This window comes from Haliaeetus albicilla, chromosome 4 (genome assembly GCF_947461875.1).
Source record: "Haliaeetus albicilla chromosome 4, bHalAlb1.1, whole genome shotgun sequence".
Classification (NCBI taxonomy): Eukaryota; Metazoa; Chordata; class Aves; order Accipitriformes; family Accipitridae; genus Haliaeetus; species Haliaeetus albicilla.
Window position 1 is genome coordinate 43,515,550 of NC_091486.1, and position 20,266 is coordinate 43,535,815.

General features: G+C 45.8%; 1 protein-coding gene and 1 pseudogene across 9 annotated transcripts in view; both read right to left on the minus strand.

Moving 5' to 3' along the window:
• Positions 1-4,566: 4,566 nt before the first annotated feature.
• LOC104325478 (uncharacterized) lies at positions 4,567-6,312 on the minus strand (annotated as a pseudogene).
• HDAC4 (histone deacetylase 4) overlaps positions 4,901-20,266 on the minus strand; it is a 264,837-nt gene continuing 249,471 nt past the window's right edge. For all 9 annotated transcript variants that reach the window (XM_069782187.1, XM_069782191.1, XM_069782190.1 and 6 more), the window contains 4 exons: positions 19,985-20,118; positions 12,554-12,638; positions 10,560-10,701; positions 4,901-10,066 (listed from right to left, as the gene is read on the minus strand). In XM_069782187.1, the coding sequence (XP_069638288.1) occupies positions 10,027-10,066; positions 10,560-10,701; positions 12,554-12,638; positions 19,985-20,118 (401 nt within the window). In that variant the 3' untranslated portion in view covers positions 4,901-10,026. The remainder of the gene's footprint in view (positions 10,067-10,559; positions 10,702-12,553; positions 12,639-19,984; positions 20,119-20,266) is intronic.

Consider the following 20,266-nt stretch of genomic DNA (forward strand, 5'->3'; position numbering starts at 1 on the left):
ATGCCATCAACCTTTGGGGTTCCCTTGGAAAATGCCCAGTGTTATTGACTATCAATCTATTGCCTGTCACTGGACAACCTGACTGAGTCTTGTTTGCAGGCACAGTCTGCAAGGCATTTCTTTTCCCCTTGATCCTCTCTTCTCATGGCAACAGGCATCTTCATTCAAACACATGCATTGTTACAGCCACAACCCATGGCAGACTGTGAGGGCAACCGCTAATTCATACACAAAATGGCTCCATCCCATTGCTCTGCATCCACACCACATACTCATTTAGCCAGCACCAGGCTTTCCAGAGTCTCTGAACTGACTTTCTGCACACTGGCTGTATTTGCTCCACCTGGGAGCAGCGACTTATTGGCATTTGAAAGTCTCTGTCTTGGTAGAGTTACTGTGGGGTCTCTGGGTATTTTCCTTCAAGGCTTTGTCTTGTGTTCCTATAGGCCATCTACAGGCCTTGATTCAGCTTTTAGGATCTCTTGAGTTAAACTCCTTTCATACCTGATGTTTCTCTGCAGCTGGATTTGCTGTTGACGGATCTCGTGTGGGTCACTGCTGTCTGCAGGCAGGACAAAAAAGCATCACCTTCAAGTGCCAGCCAGCCATGCTGGCTGGTCCGGCTTGGGTTTGCTCGTGTTTTTTTTTAAATCTACCACTCTTTTCTTCCCACTATGTACCTGGGTGGCCTGAAGCACATCCTCTTGCTAAAATACCACCTATCTGGGGATGAGACTGTTCCAAATGGCTATTCATGCCCTCCAACTTAGGCATTACTGTGATTATAACAACATAGGATGTGAGATAGTTGCTTTCCCTTAAAGTTGAGGAAATCACAGCCACCGCACCCACAGGAGCAGATTGCTGCTGCTTTGGCTGGGCTTCAGCCTCTCCTCCCATACTCAGGCAGAAAGCTCTTAAATTCCCAGACCTGACCATGTTATTGCACCTTTTTGTCAGGTATCACAACATTTTGCTGCAGGGGAAACAGTGTGAAACACCTCCCAGCCTCTCCCTGCTGGGAACTTGAGCACAGGTCCCAATCCCCTTGCAACATCCCAGAGCACCTGGTCCTGTCCCCTTGCTGCACGGGCACCAATGTCCCTGAGCACCTGGCTTTTAGCACACATGCTATTTTTTCCAGCACCATTACCGCCAAATCTATGTTTTCCCTAAAGCCGTTACTACTTAAAGGCAAGTGCATTTCAATTCCCACTTAACTGAGTTTCGCTAATAATTCTTCCTTGCTTAGCAACATTTGCTTTTGCAGTGGAAAGTTGCAAGCTGAAGTTTACCTGGAAAAGAGAAGCTGGGCTTCTTGGAAAAGGACCACAAGAGAGAAAACAGCTTTAGGAGCCAGCCCCGTTGCGCAGCCCCCAGGGGAGCCCTGGGCACCGCAGCTCACCCACCAGGACCTCTGCCTGGAGCAGGGGAGCCCAGGGAGGGCAGCGGCAGCCTTTTGCTTACCCCTACCTGCCCTCCCACGAGCAGCAAAACCACTCCTGGCTCCCCTGGAGAAAAGCAAACAACCTCCAGGGCAGCTTTGCAGATTACGCCCACATTTTTGCCTGTAAGATCCAGGCAGAGGGAACAAATGAGTTCCTAACACCCTCAGTGATCTTCAGAGCAGCCTGTAAGAGATCAGCCATGCACCAGCCTTAGGAGAGTTTCCACTCAGCACAGATCCAAATCCCATCGTAAAAGCAGGACATTTTGCTGGCACAGGCTGAACTCTTGCCCCCTGTGCACTTGGGCTGTATATTTAATAGCAGACCCTGTTCTTTCCTCTGCAGCATTCCCATTGCTGTGGAGACATTCACTTAAAGCACAAAGCCTTGACTTGTTGCCTAGAGTGAGAAACAGCCTCTTTCTCCTTTAAAAAAATAAAATAAATAAATAAATAAATAAAAAATCTAACCCTGGAAGAGCCTCGGGAAGGGTGTGGAGCAGCACCCACCCCAGTGCCTGGCTGGGCATCCACCCCTTGCATCCAGCCGTGGGCACCCATCGGAGGAGCTAGGAGGTTCAAACCACCTCAAAGGGGTTAGGGCACATGCATTGCAGTGCAACATTATTTTCTTTAGGATTAACAGATTTCTGGCTCTAAAAATTTCCATGGCTAAAGCAGCAGTTATTGAAATACATTATTTCATGCCGAGACCCCGGCGCGAATGCCACACCATTGAATTTAACCCTCCCCGCTGCATTGTGTCAGGTTTACGTCTATGTGCTCACGGCGAGCAGTGAGCCCAGAGCGTTTCAGGCAAGATTAAGGCAGCTCTGGACCGCAGATGCATTTGCAGGCCCGACACGTCAACACTCACAGACCAGGTCCTGCTCCCCAGCAAGCTGCATGCCTGGGGCTGGACCAGCAGGTTTTAACCAGTGGACTTGAAGAAGGAAAAAGTATTGTTGCAGACACAGATAATCAGATACTGCTGGTCCTGGGGATGCCAAAGGAAGTCCTGTCACAGGCTGTCCTCCAAAACATCCATCCCAGCACTTTTAAACAGCTTCCCTCCATCATCCTAATTCGTAGGGTCTCAAAACCACCACTCAGCAATGAATATTTATCAGAGCCCGAAGTGCACATTTGGCTTCGCAGAGTGAGACCTGGGGCTTCTTAAAGGATTAGCAGCCTCTGACAAATCCACTGCACAGAGACTGAAACCATATTTAAAACAAACCCTGCTCTTCCCTGAAACAAGCCCTCTGCCTCAAGGCTGTAAGAGCTGGGCTGGATTGCCCAGCAGTAGGATTTCACACCAGCAGATGAACTCCCGCAGCTCCTGGAAGACCCTTCCAAACCTTCTGCCCAGATGAGCCCCCATGCCTCCTCTTGAAGGAGCTGCAGCCGCTCTCCCAGCCATGCTGCCACGCATTACAGCCAGTTGCCACCCCCACGTCACTCGTGGTCCCAAAGCAAGCCCCATGCCAGGGCTGTCACCCTGCCTGCAAATACAGGCTCTGCCCGCTCAGCCCTTCCCAGGCTACAGCTGGAGCAACGGGTGATGCTCACTGTCGTGTGGGGTGGTGCCACTGTTGCTCCCGTGGGCAGGGATGCGGGCTTACACACGAGCTGGACATTGCACAGGACCACCGCTCTAGTCCTCTTGCCATCTTTAAGCGCAATGGCTTAGGCAGGCTTCGGCCATGAGCAACTTCGCCTCTTTCCCCAAGAGGAGAGGCACGTGCACCTGGACAGCCTTGTCCCTGCGTGCCACAGACCCGCCGTGGGTTTGCACCCTCGCCCTGGCCATCCTGCCCCAGAGTCCGAGCCTCCGCTTCTCAGAGCACCTTGGTGGACGATGCTCCCCACACGTGCGAAGGACTGCAGCTAGCATGTGGAGCGGCAGCGATGCTTCGCTGACAAGGGAATCGCAATGCTTCCAAGATGGCAAGTTTTTCCTGGGTGGTCTCCCCTACACCTTCCACGAGGTGCCCCAGAGACTGTGAACATCAACCTGCCACTTCTACTGTCAGTCTGTATGGCCCAGCAGACTCCCCAGCTCCTTGCACTGCTGTGCTGAGTGGACGGGCTAATGCAACGTCCATGGAGATGATCCCTGAGTATGGCAGGCTCATTCCCACATGAGCAAGAAGAGAGCGTCCAGGCTTGTAGAAGTAAAGGTGTTTTTCTCCTTGGCTAATTGCTTAGGTTTTGCCAATGGTGTAACAGACACTGAAGCCATGAGCAGGTCCCTAGACTATCTTTGACTGCTCTTCCCTGTTTCATAAACTACTCACAGGCTGGGACACTAAGCTGAAGGCTGCTCTCCAGGGTGGGTGGCATCAGGCTTGCTCCCTTTCATGCCAGGGTTGCTCTGCAGCACTTCCTATGTGATGGGTAAGTCCACTCTGCAGAGGTACGTGAGCCTTAGCTTAAATGTGAGCCCCAAGCACTTGTCTTCTTCATCCAGGAGAGAGACAGCAAAAGGCTATCAGAACGGAAGCATAGCTGGTTGCCATGCAAGTAGGCGACACTTCCAGTTGACATAGATGGAGAACCTTGATTTTAGATGGTTCAGTGGGCTCCAGGGACAAGCAGGATCATACAGAGGCTAAATAGAGGGAAGCTACATCTGAATGAGACCATGAAAGAAAAAGGGTGGATCTGCTTCACCTATCTGAACTTGAGGGCAACATTGAGAACCTCTCCTGAGCCATCGACAATGTGGGCAAGAGCAGAGGATCTGCTCAGATGGGGCACAAACCTGATCCGTGGGTTTGTGGGAGAGCCTCCTGCCCAGCCTGCACAGCTGGGCAGAGCAGAACTGGACAACCAGGAATGGAAACGGGACTTACCCTGGAGGTGAAGGACGTCTGCTGGAGGGGGGGACATGGCACAGCCCTGCGGATACAGGCACCATGTGAAATGGCCACAAGGAGCTCTGGGACTCATGTCTCACTCCCTACAGAACGATCTTGAGATCAGGCAGATCCATGCCCCGCTGTCTTCAAAGCGCTCTGGCTATAGCAAAATAAAGCACTAACAACTCCACAAGGCAGAACAGAGCCACACACAAAATGCCAGTTCTTCCCTCCATTGATTTTCCTGGTTTTCAGTTGCTGGTGGCTTTTGGGGGAAATTCAGCTGTTCTTACAGACTTCCTGCTGGAAATTCAATTTCAGTGGGATTTTTTCATTATTCTACAATCCCTACATGCAGGCACTTGTCAACACGGATCTTGGAGCACCAAGGAAACCGGGCAGAAGCTCTAGCAATTTTTCTGCCATGGTCATCCTGACATACACATGGGTATCTTTTGACCAAAAAGCTGCTTTGCGCTGAGACCCCCTTCCACAACACCAAGAATCCATTTTGTTTAAAGCAGATGAAATACCACATCACACCCAAGGCACCAGACGAAAAGAAGATCAGCAACAGAAACCAAGGTGGTACTATAATTAACTTTTTCTTTTTATTTACACCACAAGAATAACAAGTTGTCATAATGTGGTACAAAATACTGGACTCCTAATAAAGTTGAAATTGAAGTCGGTACTGTCAGAGAAAGACACCATTGGCCAGTAAAAAAAAAAAATAAAGAAAAGAGAAAAAACCAAACCAAAACAAAAAACCCCAAACAAAAACAAGAATGAGAAAAATATTCCAACTCCACCAAGTAAAAGAAAGGACCATCAGAAAATTTAGCACAAAGAATGCTACCATCACTTAAAGTAGGGTCCATACAATAAGAGTGAAATTGTGTCTAAATTACAGCGTAAACCGGTAGCTGCTACCAATGGTGACGTCATACTGAGCATGTATAGGTATAAAGTAGAATATAATATAGTTACAACTTTTTGATACTACATATCTGTAATAAGCTCTTGGGTGAATAATGTTTCAACCCCTCCCCCCCCACTTTTATATATATATTATATATATAAGTTTGTCATCCTCATAAATTGGAAAATAGCGCCTCCACTATGGAGCACAGAAAAGTGTTAATTTATTTTCTTTCAATAGGATACTTTTTCATCAATATCAAAGACAAAGTGAAGATGAGCTGAGAACGAGCTCAACTTCATGACAATGAAGAAACGTGTTTTCCTTTTGATGTAAAGTCTCGTTTTAAACCACAGTGTTGCACAGTACACGACTGTTTAAAGTGAAACCTAGCAATAATACATCATGTAAAAGTAATTTTAAAAAAGTTAACGCAGCTGTGCTGAAGAGTTAACTCTTTAAAGTCCTTGTCATTCATCTCCTTAGAATTAATGACTACGTGTGTTGACAAAGGGTTGCATCCAACCTCCCCACCCAGCCAAGAAATCAAAACAAAGTATCAACCCAAATTAAAAGGAAAAAAAAAAAAATGACACAGGCAGTTTACTTTGTGTGTTCTGCGTAGTCTCCCTAAAAACACTGTTTCCACATAAATACAATAAACTCTATTATTGGTAAGTCACAAGTGCTAGATAAACGTCTTTTTTTCTTTTCTTCTTAAAATGAGAAATGTTTAAGTAGTCCTTTTTATTTACTCTCTTTTTTTAACAATAAAAAGCACAATTTCTTATTAAGTTCAGTAAGACGCAAAAAATGTTCCCACTCTCCTTCCTTTGTGTGTAGCTGTGTGGGTGCGTGCGTGGGTGCGTGCGTGGGTGCGTGTGTGTGTGTGACAACAACATCCCAACCTTTAGTCTCCGCAAATGCCACGAGAGGAAAAAACAAAAAAAACAAAAAACCAAAACCAACCCAGAAAAACCCAAAACCACAAATTTTTTTTTTTTTTCATTTTCAAAGCTGCCAAGTTTGGCGTGCAAAATCTGTATACAATATAAAGACATGCCAACCTTACAGACCATGCAACCTCAAGGTGTAGGAAACTTAAAAAAATATATTCATATATATTTATATATATATTTATATATATCAATGCCCATAAAAGACGTGGGCCCCAAAAAGTTTACAAAAGGAAGAATGGAATGAATACATGACTGCGGCTAATAAAAAAAGGAATGTTTTGTATCGAAAGTAAAAAAACCCAAACCAACAAAAACCCCCAATGATTACTTGTGTACTGCAAACTGGGCCTCACTTCTCTGTAAAGAGGATTTAAAGATGCTCCTTTCTTTCCAAGCAGGTACGGAGGATCCCCTGGGCAGCACCGCGCTGGGATGCAGGGGCATCCCGGGCTCCCGCCCTGCCGGCGCATCTGCCCTATGGCAAAGTCATCTGAAATGAAGAAGCTAATGGCTCAAAAGGTGAAAAAAACCCTGGTGAGCCTCAAAACGAGGGCTCCTTCCCCCTTCTCTGCACCTGCACCGCCCCCGAAGAGCATCCCCACCTCGCCTGGGGAGCGGGCACCGCTGTGAAACGAATCCACGTCGCTGGGAGTTTGGAAGAGACAAGCTCTGACGTCTCGGGAAAAATCTTGCCATCCCTGGCAAAAAGCTGAGCGAAATGATGGAAAGAACGAAGGTGGCATCCTGACAAGCTCCTCCGATTTTTATAGAGAAACCGGCTCAGCACAGCCAGCCGGCAGCTCTCAGGAACACAAAAAGAAAAGAAAAAGCTTTGCCACGACTGAGAAGAGAAATACAAAAACCCTCCAGGGAAGAGCTGATAACAGAAATGATCGTGTAAACATGGTTACTGCCCACAGCGTGTACACGGCAAAAGGAAAACTTAAAGTCAGTCACCAGATTTGGCAGCCAGATTAATTTTAGATCACAGCAGCAAAGTGGTTGGTTGAAAAAAACCAAACCACATCATCTCCAGGTATGTCGTTTTTTTACACGGGAAAATTATTTTTAGAATATGCTGAGGATGGTCCTACGCGACCAAAGCTATTAATCATTTTAACACGTACTTGGGTTTGAAAAACTCAAATACAGTAGTGTCTGGTTTTTAAATTGCATTATAAACTGAGGAATAAAACAAAAGCCTCTTGCATTTGCTCACACGTATGATTACGCTTCAAATTTCTCCCGCGAGTGAGTCCTGAATGGAATGAAAACAGCCGCTTCAAGAACTGGAAAAAAATAAGTTACTGGAAGCGACTCCGTCAGTTGTCATCGTAACAGAATAAAATAAGAATAATAAAAAAAAAGCTACCCTTGGTTGTTTGGATGAGGGGTGTGTGCTATCCTACACTGCTGTAAGAAGGCACGCGTGTCAATCTGGTCTCCTCTAAGCTGCTCAAAGTCTTTGTGGCAGGGCTTTGCTGCTTCCCCGACCCGCCGTTTGCAGGAGTCGACAGCCGAGGTTGGCGCAGGGCAACGACCTCCTCGGGGGGGAAAAAATACCTTCGGGAAAAGTTCTCCAACCCTACCAGCAACGGGAAGAAGAAGAGGAGAGAAAGAGAGAGAGAGAAAGAGGACGTGGGGAAGTGTGTGTGCGTGTCTGCGTGTCCGTCTGTCCAGCGGAGAGAAAATGCCAGCTGTCCCACAAGTGTCCGACCAGCCTTCCCAATGGTAGGCAGCTAGTGAAGCCGCCTGTAATTCTCGCTACGATCCGCATGGAGGACAAAGACATCGCCCATTGGAATACTACTATGTCAAAGGTAAGAAAACTCCTTATTTTCTTTACATAGCTACTATAACAGAACTGAGGAAATATACAGTCGGCGGTATCATTATACAAAAGAGCCCATCGCGTTCCTTCCTCCTCGATAAAATGCACCCTTTCCAAAAAATAATCTCTGACAATCTGCCACAGTTCCTTACGCCTGCAGAAAGCTGCTCACTGTACAAAACACTTAAGAAGAAGGAAAAAACTAAACTAAAATAAAAAAAAAAAAAAGGAAAATCATGTACAAGCAAGGAAAGTGGGAGGAAAAAAGGTTTAGACGCTATTGCCGTTCGGAAATGAAACCTGCCAAATAGAAAATAAATGTCAGTCACACAAACAAGGCTTCTTTAGGGTTTTGTGAAATATCGATATAAAAATTAACAGCAAATTCATAGTCTTTGCTATAAAAAACTCATTTTTTTTTTTTGTTAGAAAAGGATCACAACTAAAAACCTTAAATTAAAATACAAATGTTTAGGGTAGTTGCCCAGTGGCTAATGTGTTGGCTTTCTGAAAAACTTTCCAACCTGTTGTCTGGAAGTCCTCCAGTTTCAACCTGGATCCTTTTCCAAAAGCACCTTTTACGTTCCAATTCACAAATCTGTCCCTAGGGAGCTTCCAATGGCTACTGTTATAAGTATGCATTTATTACATATATTTTTCTATAAATGCATCATAAATATTTTTATCAATAATTCATAGGAATCCGGTTTCTAAGCTTGGAATACATTTGGAATATACATTATACACATATATATATTTATACCTAACAATTTAAGCAATATCTCATGCTAGTTGCTTTTAATAAAAAGCATTCCAGTCTTAAACCTGCATTTGTGTCTAATACATGCTTCAACAACCAAATTGATAAGTTCAATTACTAGATAATGTAGAAGAGAGAAAACATTTGAAAATTTGTTTTTAAAAATGGTTGAATTTCAAAGACCCAACAGTATTTGCCACTTTCTTGGCAACTACCTTAATTTTTTTTTCTTCTTTTTTTTTTCTTTTTTTGAAACAGCAATGAAAGAAAACAAAACAAATCCAAACTTGTAGACAGTTTTTGGAGACGCTCTGTTCAGCTGATGCCTGCTTCCCACCATCATGCCAGCACAAGCCAAAAAGTCTTCCTTCCTGATGGCAGTTCTTGGCTTTCCCAACCAGAGGAAAAATATTCATGAACTGCTGTGTTCTTTGTGGTTTTTTTGTTGTTGGTGGTTTTTTTTTGTTTTTTTTTTGTTTTTTTGTTTTTTTTTTTTTACTTAAGGCATTGTTCCTCAAACTTCAGAAAATCCAGCTGCACCAAATCCATCAATTAAAAAAAAAGGCACAAACTCATCTTCAGATGGCTTTGGAGACAATAAAGCCGACTCCATCTGGGCTACTGTTTCCCCCCTTCTCTTTCCCTTTCCTTTAGATCTAAGACAAGTCCCTCTTTCCCTGTCCCTCCCCGTTAAAAATACACCATCTCCCATTGTTCTGGTTTCGACAAGAATGTCGTCGACTCACAGGCAGGCAAGAGCCATTTAAAAAATCCAAGAAACAAAACTACAAGATGGGTCGAGTGGTTCAAGCGGAGATTGCTGAATTGTGGGTAATCAAATTGTAAGCACCAGTTTTATGTTAAGGTTTGTTTGTTTGTTTGATTTTCGTATGTGTTGTTGAATCTTTGTGGGTTTTTTTTGTTGGTTTTTATTTTGGCAACTCTGCCAAAGACTTCATGGGTGTCGTTCCCCTTTCCGCTCCCAGTGAGGACCAGAGGAAGAGTACCCAGCGTGTCAGTCCTTTACTGCTCTTCACCGGCATTTTTTTTTTTCGGCAAATATATACTGTAGACGCATATAGATATGGAGAGATTTTTTTCGGTTGCTTTGTTTTACACCTGGTTGTCCTTCCGTACTCTGGAAAAAACCATGACAGGACGCAGGAGTAACAAGAGAAAGCTTCTTGGCAGAGCTTCAAGACGAAGACGAACAAACAGGAGAACTCCAGCTTGAAGGTGAATGCTACAGGGGGGGTTCCTCTTCCATGGGTTCATCATCGGGTCTGAGTGATTTCACAGCCAGGCAGGGTGGGGAGGGAGGGAAGAGAGAACAGAGGGTTGAGCACAACAGACTTGGACAATTTGTGGTGCTAAGTCTCATGCCTTACATTCCCATCACCTTCCCACCCAGGCAGTTGTGCTCAGCTGGCTCACCTGGAATTAAAACTTACCACCAAGAAGGATTTTTAGACAATCTGTTTTCACTTGTGCAACGTTAACATTTTCTGCAGCAAAATCAATTTCCTCTCATGGTCCAAAACCATGTTCAGCTCCAGTTGGAGCAGAAGGCTCAGGCACAGTGTGCGCCATACTAAGGTCACACACAGAGTTCATGGCACTGCTGTTCTCCTCCAGCCCAGGAGGTCTTTAGAGAACCCGTGGAGGACAGGAGATGCGGGGAATGAGCGTGCAATGGTTAAAAGGAGAGGATTAACTGAGAAGGCTGCTTGGGCAGACTCCAAGATGTGATGATAAACAGGAAGAAAAGCAACTCACCTCTTCTCAGCTGGCTTCACGCCCACTGACAGAGATGCCATGGCTGTTACCGTCTCTGCCTCCTCGTTCTCGCACTTCTGAGCCTCAACCAGGGAGTACCCCACCGTGGAGGCATAACGCTGGAGTGAATGCCAATACTTGCCTGGTGTGGAGGTGAGAAGAGAGGCAGTCAGGGCATCTGCACTGTTACGGGTCCAGCACCGCGCTCCTGCTTTCCCAGGCTCTACAGATGGCTGAGAACTGCCTAGGGAAGACTCATCATGCCTATACAAAATGCAACTTTGTTCTGTGCTCACTCGCACTTCAAGGACTGACTTGATGTCACAGGAAGCTGCAGGTGGAAGCAGGCTCCTGGGAACGCGTGCCAAGGCAGCTCTGGCTTGCGAGGTGAGGCCAGAGAGACCCCTGCAAGATAATGCTATGCTACTGTACTAACAGAGGAGCTGCTATGCTGCTGTGTCTTGAAAAGCTAGGTTTTAAATCCAAAAGGTATTGAAAGCATTGATAAACATGCACCTGCACATCCCTTAAGGACACCTAGGATGTCAAAAGCAGGGCTCAGTCACTGTCTGGCAATGAAAGATGCTCTTCTCCTTTGGCTAGGGAAGAAAGGTGGGAGGCGGAAACTGGATTTTCAAAAGGACAAATGTGCAAGGAGTGCTGGAGGTGAAGATCCAAGCTGCACAGAGGTGTACAGCATCCCTCTCCCTTGACGGAAGGGGACATCTTAGGTGCTCAAACAGTAATGACATTTCCTTTTTCACTTCAAAACCCTCAGAAACTTTTAGACTTAAGGAAAAATATGCAAGAGAGAAGGGATGTAGTCCAGATTTGACCCGGACATCTGCGTTCAGTTGCTAACTGCCACATTCTTTCTGTGGGCAAATCACCTGAGACTAAAGAAGTCTAAGTTGTATTCATTTTTTATGTTAGCACTTTGCCACCCTTTTTCAGTGGAAAGAACACAGGGAAGGCTTCAAAGGGAGAGAATAAAGGATGTTCTCTTGATCCCCAGGCAGGACACACCAAATTTGCTGGTACCCAGGAAGCCACAGCAAAAAGCCTGAAAGCAAGAACCTGAACAGTGATGCCAGCAGATGGGGAGGAGGGACTCGTTTTCAAACATCTTTGCTTCTCCTGTGCTGCACAGCAGATCTGAGAGTCTTACCCAAAGCCCCTTTTAATTTGCTGTGCTCATTTTAAGGAAAAAAAAAAACAAAACAAAAAACCATTGGCTGGCTCAAGGTGCTGCTGAGGTGTCCCGTTGGTGCTGAGCACTCACTCTGCAGAGCAGCTTCTGGAAATGGAATTCAAATTTCTAAAGCTACCAGGCATTTTTTGACAGGGGGTGGGGGGAAGCTGCAGCCTCTTTTAAGCTCCATTTTTGCCCTGTAAAATGGAAACTAGTCCCCTCCAGTTTTAGGCCATAAACTTTTGAAGCAGGAAGATGTCTGGACCTAGCAGTGGGGTTCTCATGTTACTCAGGCTCTTTCACTCCATTCCCCAAGAATGTCCCCAGGAAAGTGTCAACTACAATGATTTTAACCTCCCCAGCTAAATAAACCTACAATATTAGCAACTTCATGCAATACTCTGTTCAACTTTCATCCCTATCTGTTCTTAATTAATGGGTGCCACAACACCCAACGAGACTTATGTTATTTGGAGATACTTGACTTGCTTTTGAAGAGATAAGGGCACACTCTAAGTGCTGGACAGCCTGTCCTTTACAGAGTTTTTAGAGGTTTTAATACTAATTCCTCCTCAAGTGCCAAAGCATTTCCCTGAATCGACTGCTCCCTGTGCACCCTTGATCCACTACTACACGCAGAGTAAGACGAGCTTGTGGCTGCACAAATCCAGTTCACTGTGCAGCGACCACCCGTAAACTAGGACAAGGGAACATGGAGTTGCCAGGATGATGGAGAAGTCAAACGGGTGTCCCACAGGGCAACCCAACAGGTAACCAGCTGGGTGAATGGGGCTATACTCACTGTGTATCTCGATTACTTTCTCCATTGAATGCACTGCATTAGCATTTGCTCTCTGCTGGAAAACCTTTTCTGGAAGAGGCTCAAGCTGGAAAGAGAGAGGAACACCGAAGAAATGTTATCTCAAGTTAGAGACCAGGCATTAAGCACGATTTAGCAAATGCCTCTGCCATATCAAGACCCCACTCCATCCCCCTGCTTCCTATTATCCGCCTTCAGTTAAATATCCAGAATATACAGACTTTGTAAGTACTCTTGCGATACTCAGTGCAGCCTCCTCCACACTGATGCTCCTCCACACACAAAATGCTGCATCTCCACTGGGCTCAGCACCCATGCAGCACAGGGGCTCTTCCTAAAGAACCTGCTGCAGCTGCTGATGTAGACTGTATGAAGAGGCACTATTACACAGACCAGAAAAATAAGGCTGCTTTTACAATGGATCTTTATAAACTATTTCTTGGATCTACCTTTTTGCAAAGTTTTCACTATTAAAACAATGTGCAAATAAAAGGGACTTAAAGCAGCCACACTTCTGGTTTTCCTATAAATAAATAAAAGGGGTAGCTTTTTAATTCTTCTAAATACCTAATCCAGGGTATTTATTAACTCTTAACTGAAAAAATCTGTACCCTAAGAATAAATAGCCTAATTTTCATACCGAGAAAATGCAAAATACTGCTTTAAAGCCACACTCAGCATGACTATAACTTCAATCATCATCAATGCCTCTTATCAGCTGCTGGGCTAGTCTTGCCAGGGCAGAGCAGCATTAGATCTGTATGTTAATCTTTAAAAAAAATTGCCTTGAAGTTACTGGTAAAGCTCATAATTGGGTATTAAAGTTTAGGCTTTTTGATGCTGTCTTCTTTCCTTTGCTCTTTATACAAAAAGGTAACAATAAGAACATGCTGCTGGTATTGAGACTTTAAGCTGAAAGACGACCCAGAAGGCCTCCCAAAAATGTTCAATGTAAACGCAAAGGACAAGCAGGTATCTTTCTGGGCTTGGCTGCTTTTATGCTGTAAATGGAAATGGCATGTAGACAATTTCTGGTTTGCTCTGACGTACACTGCACCCTCCCAATGGCAGTGCTGCTTTTGTTACCGAAGCACTATTAACAATTTACTTAACAAGGAACATGGGACAGTAAGGGTATCCTCATTTTGCTAGAGAGAGATGAATTAGGGAATGCCACTTTAAAGAAGCTCCTCTAAGTCCATCTCCAGTTACACAGGAGCAAAGATCTGCAGTGTGGATCTACCTGTAAAAGCCTGTATATGAAACCCGTATGGGCAGTACGATGCTGATGGAGTTGCCTTGCAGGACTGTAAAGGCCAAGTGCTGGTTTGGATGCAGTTCCCACTGGCAAAACTGTGCTGCCACCAGGACAGACCACTCCAGCCCACAGGTGTGAAATACGCTGTCCTGGCAAGGAGGTGGTTTTGCCACCAGAGCTACCTCTCCGTTAGAGGTCTTGGCCATCCCAGCTGTATCAGTCAGGGAGAACACACCTCTGTCAACTGAGCAGTGCTGGCTATCAGTGGTAGCGTAGACCACTGAGACCATGCTTTGATCAGCACAGCTGTTTTAAATAAAGAAATAAAATTGTTCCTCAGCACTCAAGAGTAAAAAGCTTCTGTAGACCTGAGACTTGCTATACAGAAAACTCACGTCCAGTCTAGGTGCATGCACATACTGCTCATTTTCAGATGCAAGCTCTCCTACCACCCAGGAGAGAGTTGCCCTTTCAGTCTGCAATCAGGAGGTTACAAACCTACCAGGGGATCCAGTTCACCTTTGCATCGGCATGGACAAACGCAGCTATGATGACTGATGGACAAGAACTCCAGAGCTCCCGTCAGCAATGAAGGACATCGCTTTTCTCGTTTCTTTTTAGAGGCATGAAAGCACTCTGACAGCCAGGGCAGGGGAAAGGAGTGAGAATGAGAAATGGGGGAGAGCAAGAGAAATGCCCTCTCCTTGCTTGACAGTATTTCCTCCTGTTTTCTAGGAGATATTTTCCTCTCGCCTGATAGAAAGCTCTGCCTGTATCCATCCCAGCCCTGGCAGCCTTTGGCCAGTACGAAAAAAGAGAAATTAGATCAACATCCTGAAAACCACATCCTTCTTTATGGTGCTTTTTACCCTGCTTGTTCGGGAGGTGGGTGCTGCAGAGTAGCAATCCAGGGCTCTTCTGGTGACAGGAAACATCAGTAAAGACAACGAGCCTTGAATATCCTTCTCCATCAAGGCCATGGGGTTGCATCCCTGGCAAAGTCTGTTCTACAGTGGGAGCATGCATGTCCTCTCCTGGAGGAAGGCCCCCAATAGCACTGCTGGAGGGTTGTTTTAGTTTTTAGTTGCTTTCCTTTAAAAATAAATCCAAGAAGAGGAGAAAACCTTCTTTGATTGGGTTGCTTCTCTCACTTGAGATGCCTGTTCTCTGAAAAGCAGCTAAAACTTTCCCCTTTGCCCTCTATGAAGTTATTAAACCTTTTACTGTTGTAGCTATGATGCTTGCTTCGATTCCCACTGGGCAAGGAACCTGGGCTCAAATAATACTAACCCACAGGTATTATGAGTTTATTGGGTTTTTTTGGTTTTTTTTTTTCATGAAGCGCCAGTGAAGATGCTGAGATACATTTGTGTGGCCCCTGCTATCCTTTGGAAACAGCAGCAGCGCAGTAATACTGCACAGGCAAGGCTCCAAGAGCAGGCAGGAGTTAGGGCTGCCTCCTTCTGCGGCATCAGCACGCCTCCCCAGGAAAGGAGCCAGGCCTGCAGCACAGAACTTCCAATTTCTTTAAAAAAAAAAAAAAAAAAAAAAAAAATTTGCTTTCAACAGATAACACTGGGGAGAATACTGGTTTCCTCTGGCACAGCAGGGGCATCTGCTTGGTAGGTAAGGATGCCCCAGCAGAGCAGCTCTGCTTGGCTCACATACACGGCCAATGGCTTGGATTAGACTTACATGAACTCAAGACATCCCACAACCAACGAAATAATCAGGAAAAAACTTTCAGCAGATCTGATGCTCCCCAAGTCCATCTTTTTTTCTTCCTTTTCTCCCTGCTGCCCCTGGTTCTCCACTAAGAACATGAATGCGTCACAGGCCTCCAAGGTTGGGTATCAAAACGAAGAGATGTCCACAGCTGTTAATTCTGTCTGAAAATAGTGGTCAAAGCCCAGACAGGGATATTCCCCACCAAAGAAGCAGCCACAGTTTAATAGCTTAAAAAAAATTTAAAAAATCTATGGCAAAGTTTAACTGTAACTTCTGTTCAAAGCCAAGAGAAGCTCCAGCCAGGAGATCTGCTCTTGCGACCACATGGCAGCCATTTGATAGGTACTTCATGAGGACTAGAAATTGCTCCATTCCAGATTTAATAATTATGGATTGCACTTGTTATAAATTCTCCACTCTAAAAATAATTCTGGTCCAAACTGACTGCTGCATGACATTAAGTGAAGGCAAAAGCAATTCCTGGACAAATCTTTAAGTAAGAGCTTTCTAACGCCTCTCAGTTGATATTGATATAAAGCACACAACATCAGGCAGCTCGGCCACACATGTGAACCATTTTCATAGCACGCTCCTCCTCCTGAAATAACACTCACGGACAACAGCGTCACTCATTGCTCTCCTAGAAAAGGAAGGAAATACCTCTGGGCTTTAGGCAAAGGTTTTAACCAATTGTTTATTATCACCTTCTTGCTTATTTGGGATGTCCAGAGTCTGACACCAGACACACCTCTGCTAGTTCTGCATGAAAAACGACAAAGCATTTATAGCAGCGACAGGCAGCACTGCAAGTGCTGCTGAGCTCCAGGACCATGTCCGCCAGCATGCAACTCCCATCCCTCTCCCCACCACTAGCAGCTCCCACAACATAGGAGCTCCACACCCTGCTCCAGGCATGGTGCTGGCATGGGTCCTAGCCTGGGACAGCGAATGCTACGGGTGCTCCGGAGCTTAAATAGCAGCATCGCTCCCTGGGAACAGACATTTGCCATGGGGCAGAAGCTGGTTTGAAGGGCAAAGGCTGGTGATGCCTATGATGGAGTAAGCAGCTTAGCACGGTTTTTGCCTCCCCTGCCCTCTAGCACTGCTGGCATGCTGCTGTCAGAGGCCGCTTTGAGTAATGGAAGAGGAACGGTGGCTTACTGGTCTAAATTACCATCAGCAGATCTTCCCTGCATCATGCCCGCCTTTGCTTTTTCAACTGAAGTCGTGTTAGTTTTGCACAACTGTAACTAAAGCAATGTACGTACATTTTCAAGCAATCTTGCCCAGCACTAACTCATTTCACATTAAAATAATCTGCTGCAAAGCTAAAGCTCTGTTTTAATTTCCTGGACAGTTGGGAACAAGCCGGGTCTTGCCTTTGCATAACGCTTTTTCTGAAGCGGGAGTTTTGATCTCCGCCGGTGAACGCAGACGCTTTGGGGACTGGCACCGTTCCCTTCATTTCCTACCATTTCCCTGTGTAACTCCAGCACCGCTCTTCAGCCAGCAAACCTCCCTGCAGCCCGTCACCGGCCGCAGCTGGCTGTCCATGTGCATGCATGCAAAATCGTCTAACACGCTGTATATCAAACTTCATCAAAGGGCCGTGGGACAAAGCAACAGCAGTTCCCTCCAACTTCCTTGCATTAAAAAGATTTTATAAAAGACCTTGATAAAACTAGTGTTTCCTGCTTTTTGATGTGTGGGTAAGTCGGAGAACATTGTCATGATATCTGTGCAGCCTTACAGCCCACCTAGGAAAAGTGAGAACAGGTCCATCTTTAAGTATTTTAAAGCGCCTTATAGCTGTCCTGATTCAGTGATTAAAAAAAAAATAATATGTTTTTTTACCTTTAAGGATCAATATTCACTCTGCTAAATGAAACCACTCAGGCAGCTGACAACATCCAAGCTATCGTGAGTGCTGAGATCTCTCCAAAGCCTCGCGCTTCCAAACACGTTCATGGCTTGGATCAAGTGCTTATTTATTGCACGCAGATCCTCACACCACATTGCAGTCACCCACCTGCATCGTAGGAGCATGTTAAGCAAGAGGAATGACAGCCTTCACCCGTTACTTCTGTCTCCCCTTCAAAGTGCATCCTGCCATTAGAGCCAGCTGCACCCAAAGGTGGATGGAGCTGGAGGAATTGTTTGTGGTGACAACAGTGCCGTCAGCTTAAGAGAGATGGGTGCTGCAATAAGAACTCCATCGCTTCCATGCTGATGTAGCAGCTGGCTCCCGAGTTTACTGCTATCCCAAGGGCTGAGCGCAGGCTGGTGCGCTGAGAGCCTTATCAGAACTGCCTGGCCAAACACAAGGAGCGGATGCTCTCTGGACGCTTGGAGATGGGATGCTGGATGATTGAAGGAGATGCTTTTGATGAATCCCAGCTGTTTTACCCCTTGGACTGGTTAGTGAGGTTTCCCCAGGCACTGTCGCCCTTCTCATGGAGTGTGGATACTACAAGACAGAGTGCTTCTACAACAGGCTGGAAGTCAAACATAGCTGATCTGCACCTCCACACACATCCAAGCTCCCTGCTCCAACTACCCAGAGCTGAGAAAGGCTGATGGTCACTGAACTGCAACTGTGAATCAGAACAAGTCTGCTGATGGCGGCTTACCACCATCCCCAGAAGTCAGCTCCCACTGGAAGCAGACCCAGAGCTGAAACACTGCTTGGCTTCTCCCTGTGGTGCTGCACCTTCAGGTGTTGACCACACACCCGCCCCCAGCTCCTGCCCCAAGGGGTTCTTCAGCAAAGGGTGATGATGAGACACCCCAGTTGTGCTCTCCAAGGCGGGTGAAAGCTTTAGGAGGAACATCCTTCTTTCACCATCTGACAGGCAGGCAGATGTCTTGTTGAAGAGAGCACTGCCTTCAGAGGTCATCTCAGCAGCCTCCTCGTGTCTTACTGTGGCCTTCTGAGATTTGCTCGTTTCCACAAGGTACTGAGGGGGGGATCTCTTAATTTAAGAGACAGCCTAAAAAAATTCAAACATGCTAGCCAAGCCATTAATGCTGCCTGAGGTTTCACAGCCACCCCCAACTTCAAATCAGTGTGGTTGCCTTCCCCCAAGGCTGAAATTTTTAGCTATATGTAGCCTAAGGAATCACACTGCACTGTTGTTTTAATTCATGCTATCAATCCTCAACGATTGTTTTGAACACCTCCAGAGCACCTGCTATACCAGGATACCCGCAGCAGATACTGAGCGGGGACCATGCCTGGGGCTGCAGGCTGACCAGGCACCTGCTTCTCTAAGTGAAGTGGAAAACTGATGCAAGGCAGTTTTGCAGTCTACCGTGCCCATCCAAGACTCAACCATTTGGACTGTACGTGGAGAAGAGGTGTCCAAAAAAGACCAGTGAACCAGAATGAGGGAGGCCTGATCCAAACTAACCAGTTACTCATACTCAAAAGCCCACAAATTTTATAGAAATACGCTTCTTGAACAGATGTGTATGCAAAGGTACATAACAGATGCACAAGAGCCCCAGTCCGGAATTTTGCTGCTGCTAACTGATTTCTGTATTTCCTTGCTGCCATACTTCAGTACACACCCCCGAACTCCCCGAGCCCAAAGACATGTCAAATGCCACCACTCTGGATTTTTTAACTATCAACCATGTTGGAAGAAATGTAAGTGTAAGCTGCTCATTTGGTGCCAGCTACAGCAGATGCTGATAGCCAGGCTGCATCGAGGAGGATGGGCATAGGGAATCTGAATAATTTCTTCCTTAATCCCACTGACACTAAAAGTGGGACAGGGAAAAAAGGCAGAAAAGCTGAAGTATCTGAAGTTTCCTCTGTAAGAAAATACTCTGACCTCCCCAGAACCCAAAAACTAGATTTCCTTGGTGTACTCCTCTGTCTTGTTCTTATCTTGCAATCACACACCCGGGCCTTTCTGGCCAACTTCTGTGACACAGCTGAGGCTTTTCCAACACAGCAATAGACAGAACAGAGCAGAAGATAGAAAATACAACATCAAGGAAAAAATACAATTGAAAACAATGTCAAGCAAGCCACCTAATGCAGCAGGCACAAGCTGCAGTACTAGAGAGGGGGTCTGCAAAGAAAAGGGAAGGCTTGGACAACGACTTCAGAAAGAAATTAAACTTATTATTATTAGTTATTTTCCAAAGAGCACAAAGCAAACTATTTGGATAAAGAATAAACCCAAATTCAATTCTTAGCTACTTCAATGCTTATAATACGGATTGCCAAACACAGGTAGTTTTTAAACAAATAAAGCTCTTTAAATCGACGTGTCAAAAGGACTGAAAACGATGACAAAAATTTGATGGATTGACTGTTTTGGAGGATGAGATGCCCAAATTCAAGGTGGGGGTGAGGGGGTTGGCGACAGCGGACAATGGAGATCACAGCCCCTGGTTCCCTGGTTTTGCCTTTGTACCTCGTTTCCCAGCAAAGCAGAAACACACGCTTCGGAGGCATCGCAAATGGCGGTCAGGTCGTGGCCTCCTTCGAGGGCCAGGACGACGCGACCCCCGGCCAGGCCCATCAGCTGCTTCGTCAGGTACCCGAAGCCTGTAACGAGGGAAAAGAGGAAATGCAGGAGAAGGGCAAAGGTTGCGGCTGGAATCAGGCTCCTGGCAAAGAATCAAAGAATTATAGAAAGGAATTACATCATATTAGAAAACCACAAGGGATCTGAAAGGACTCAACGCATAATATA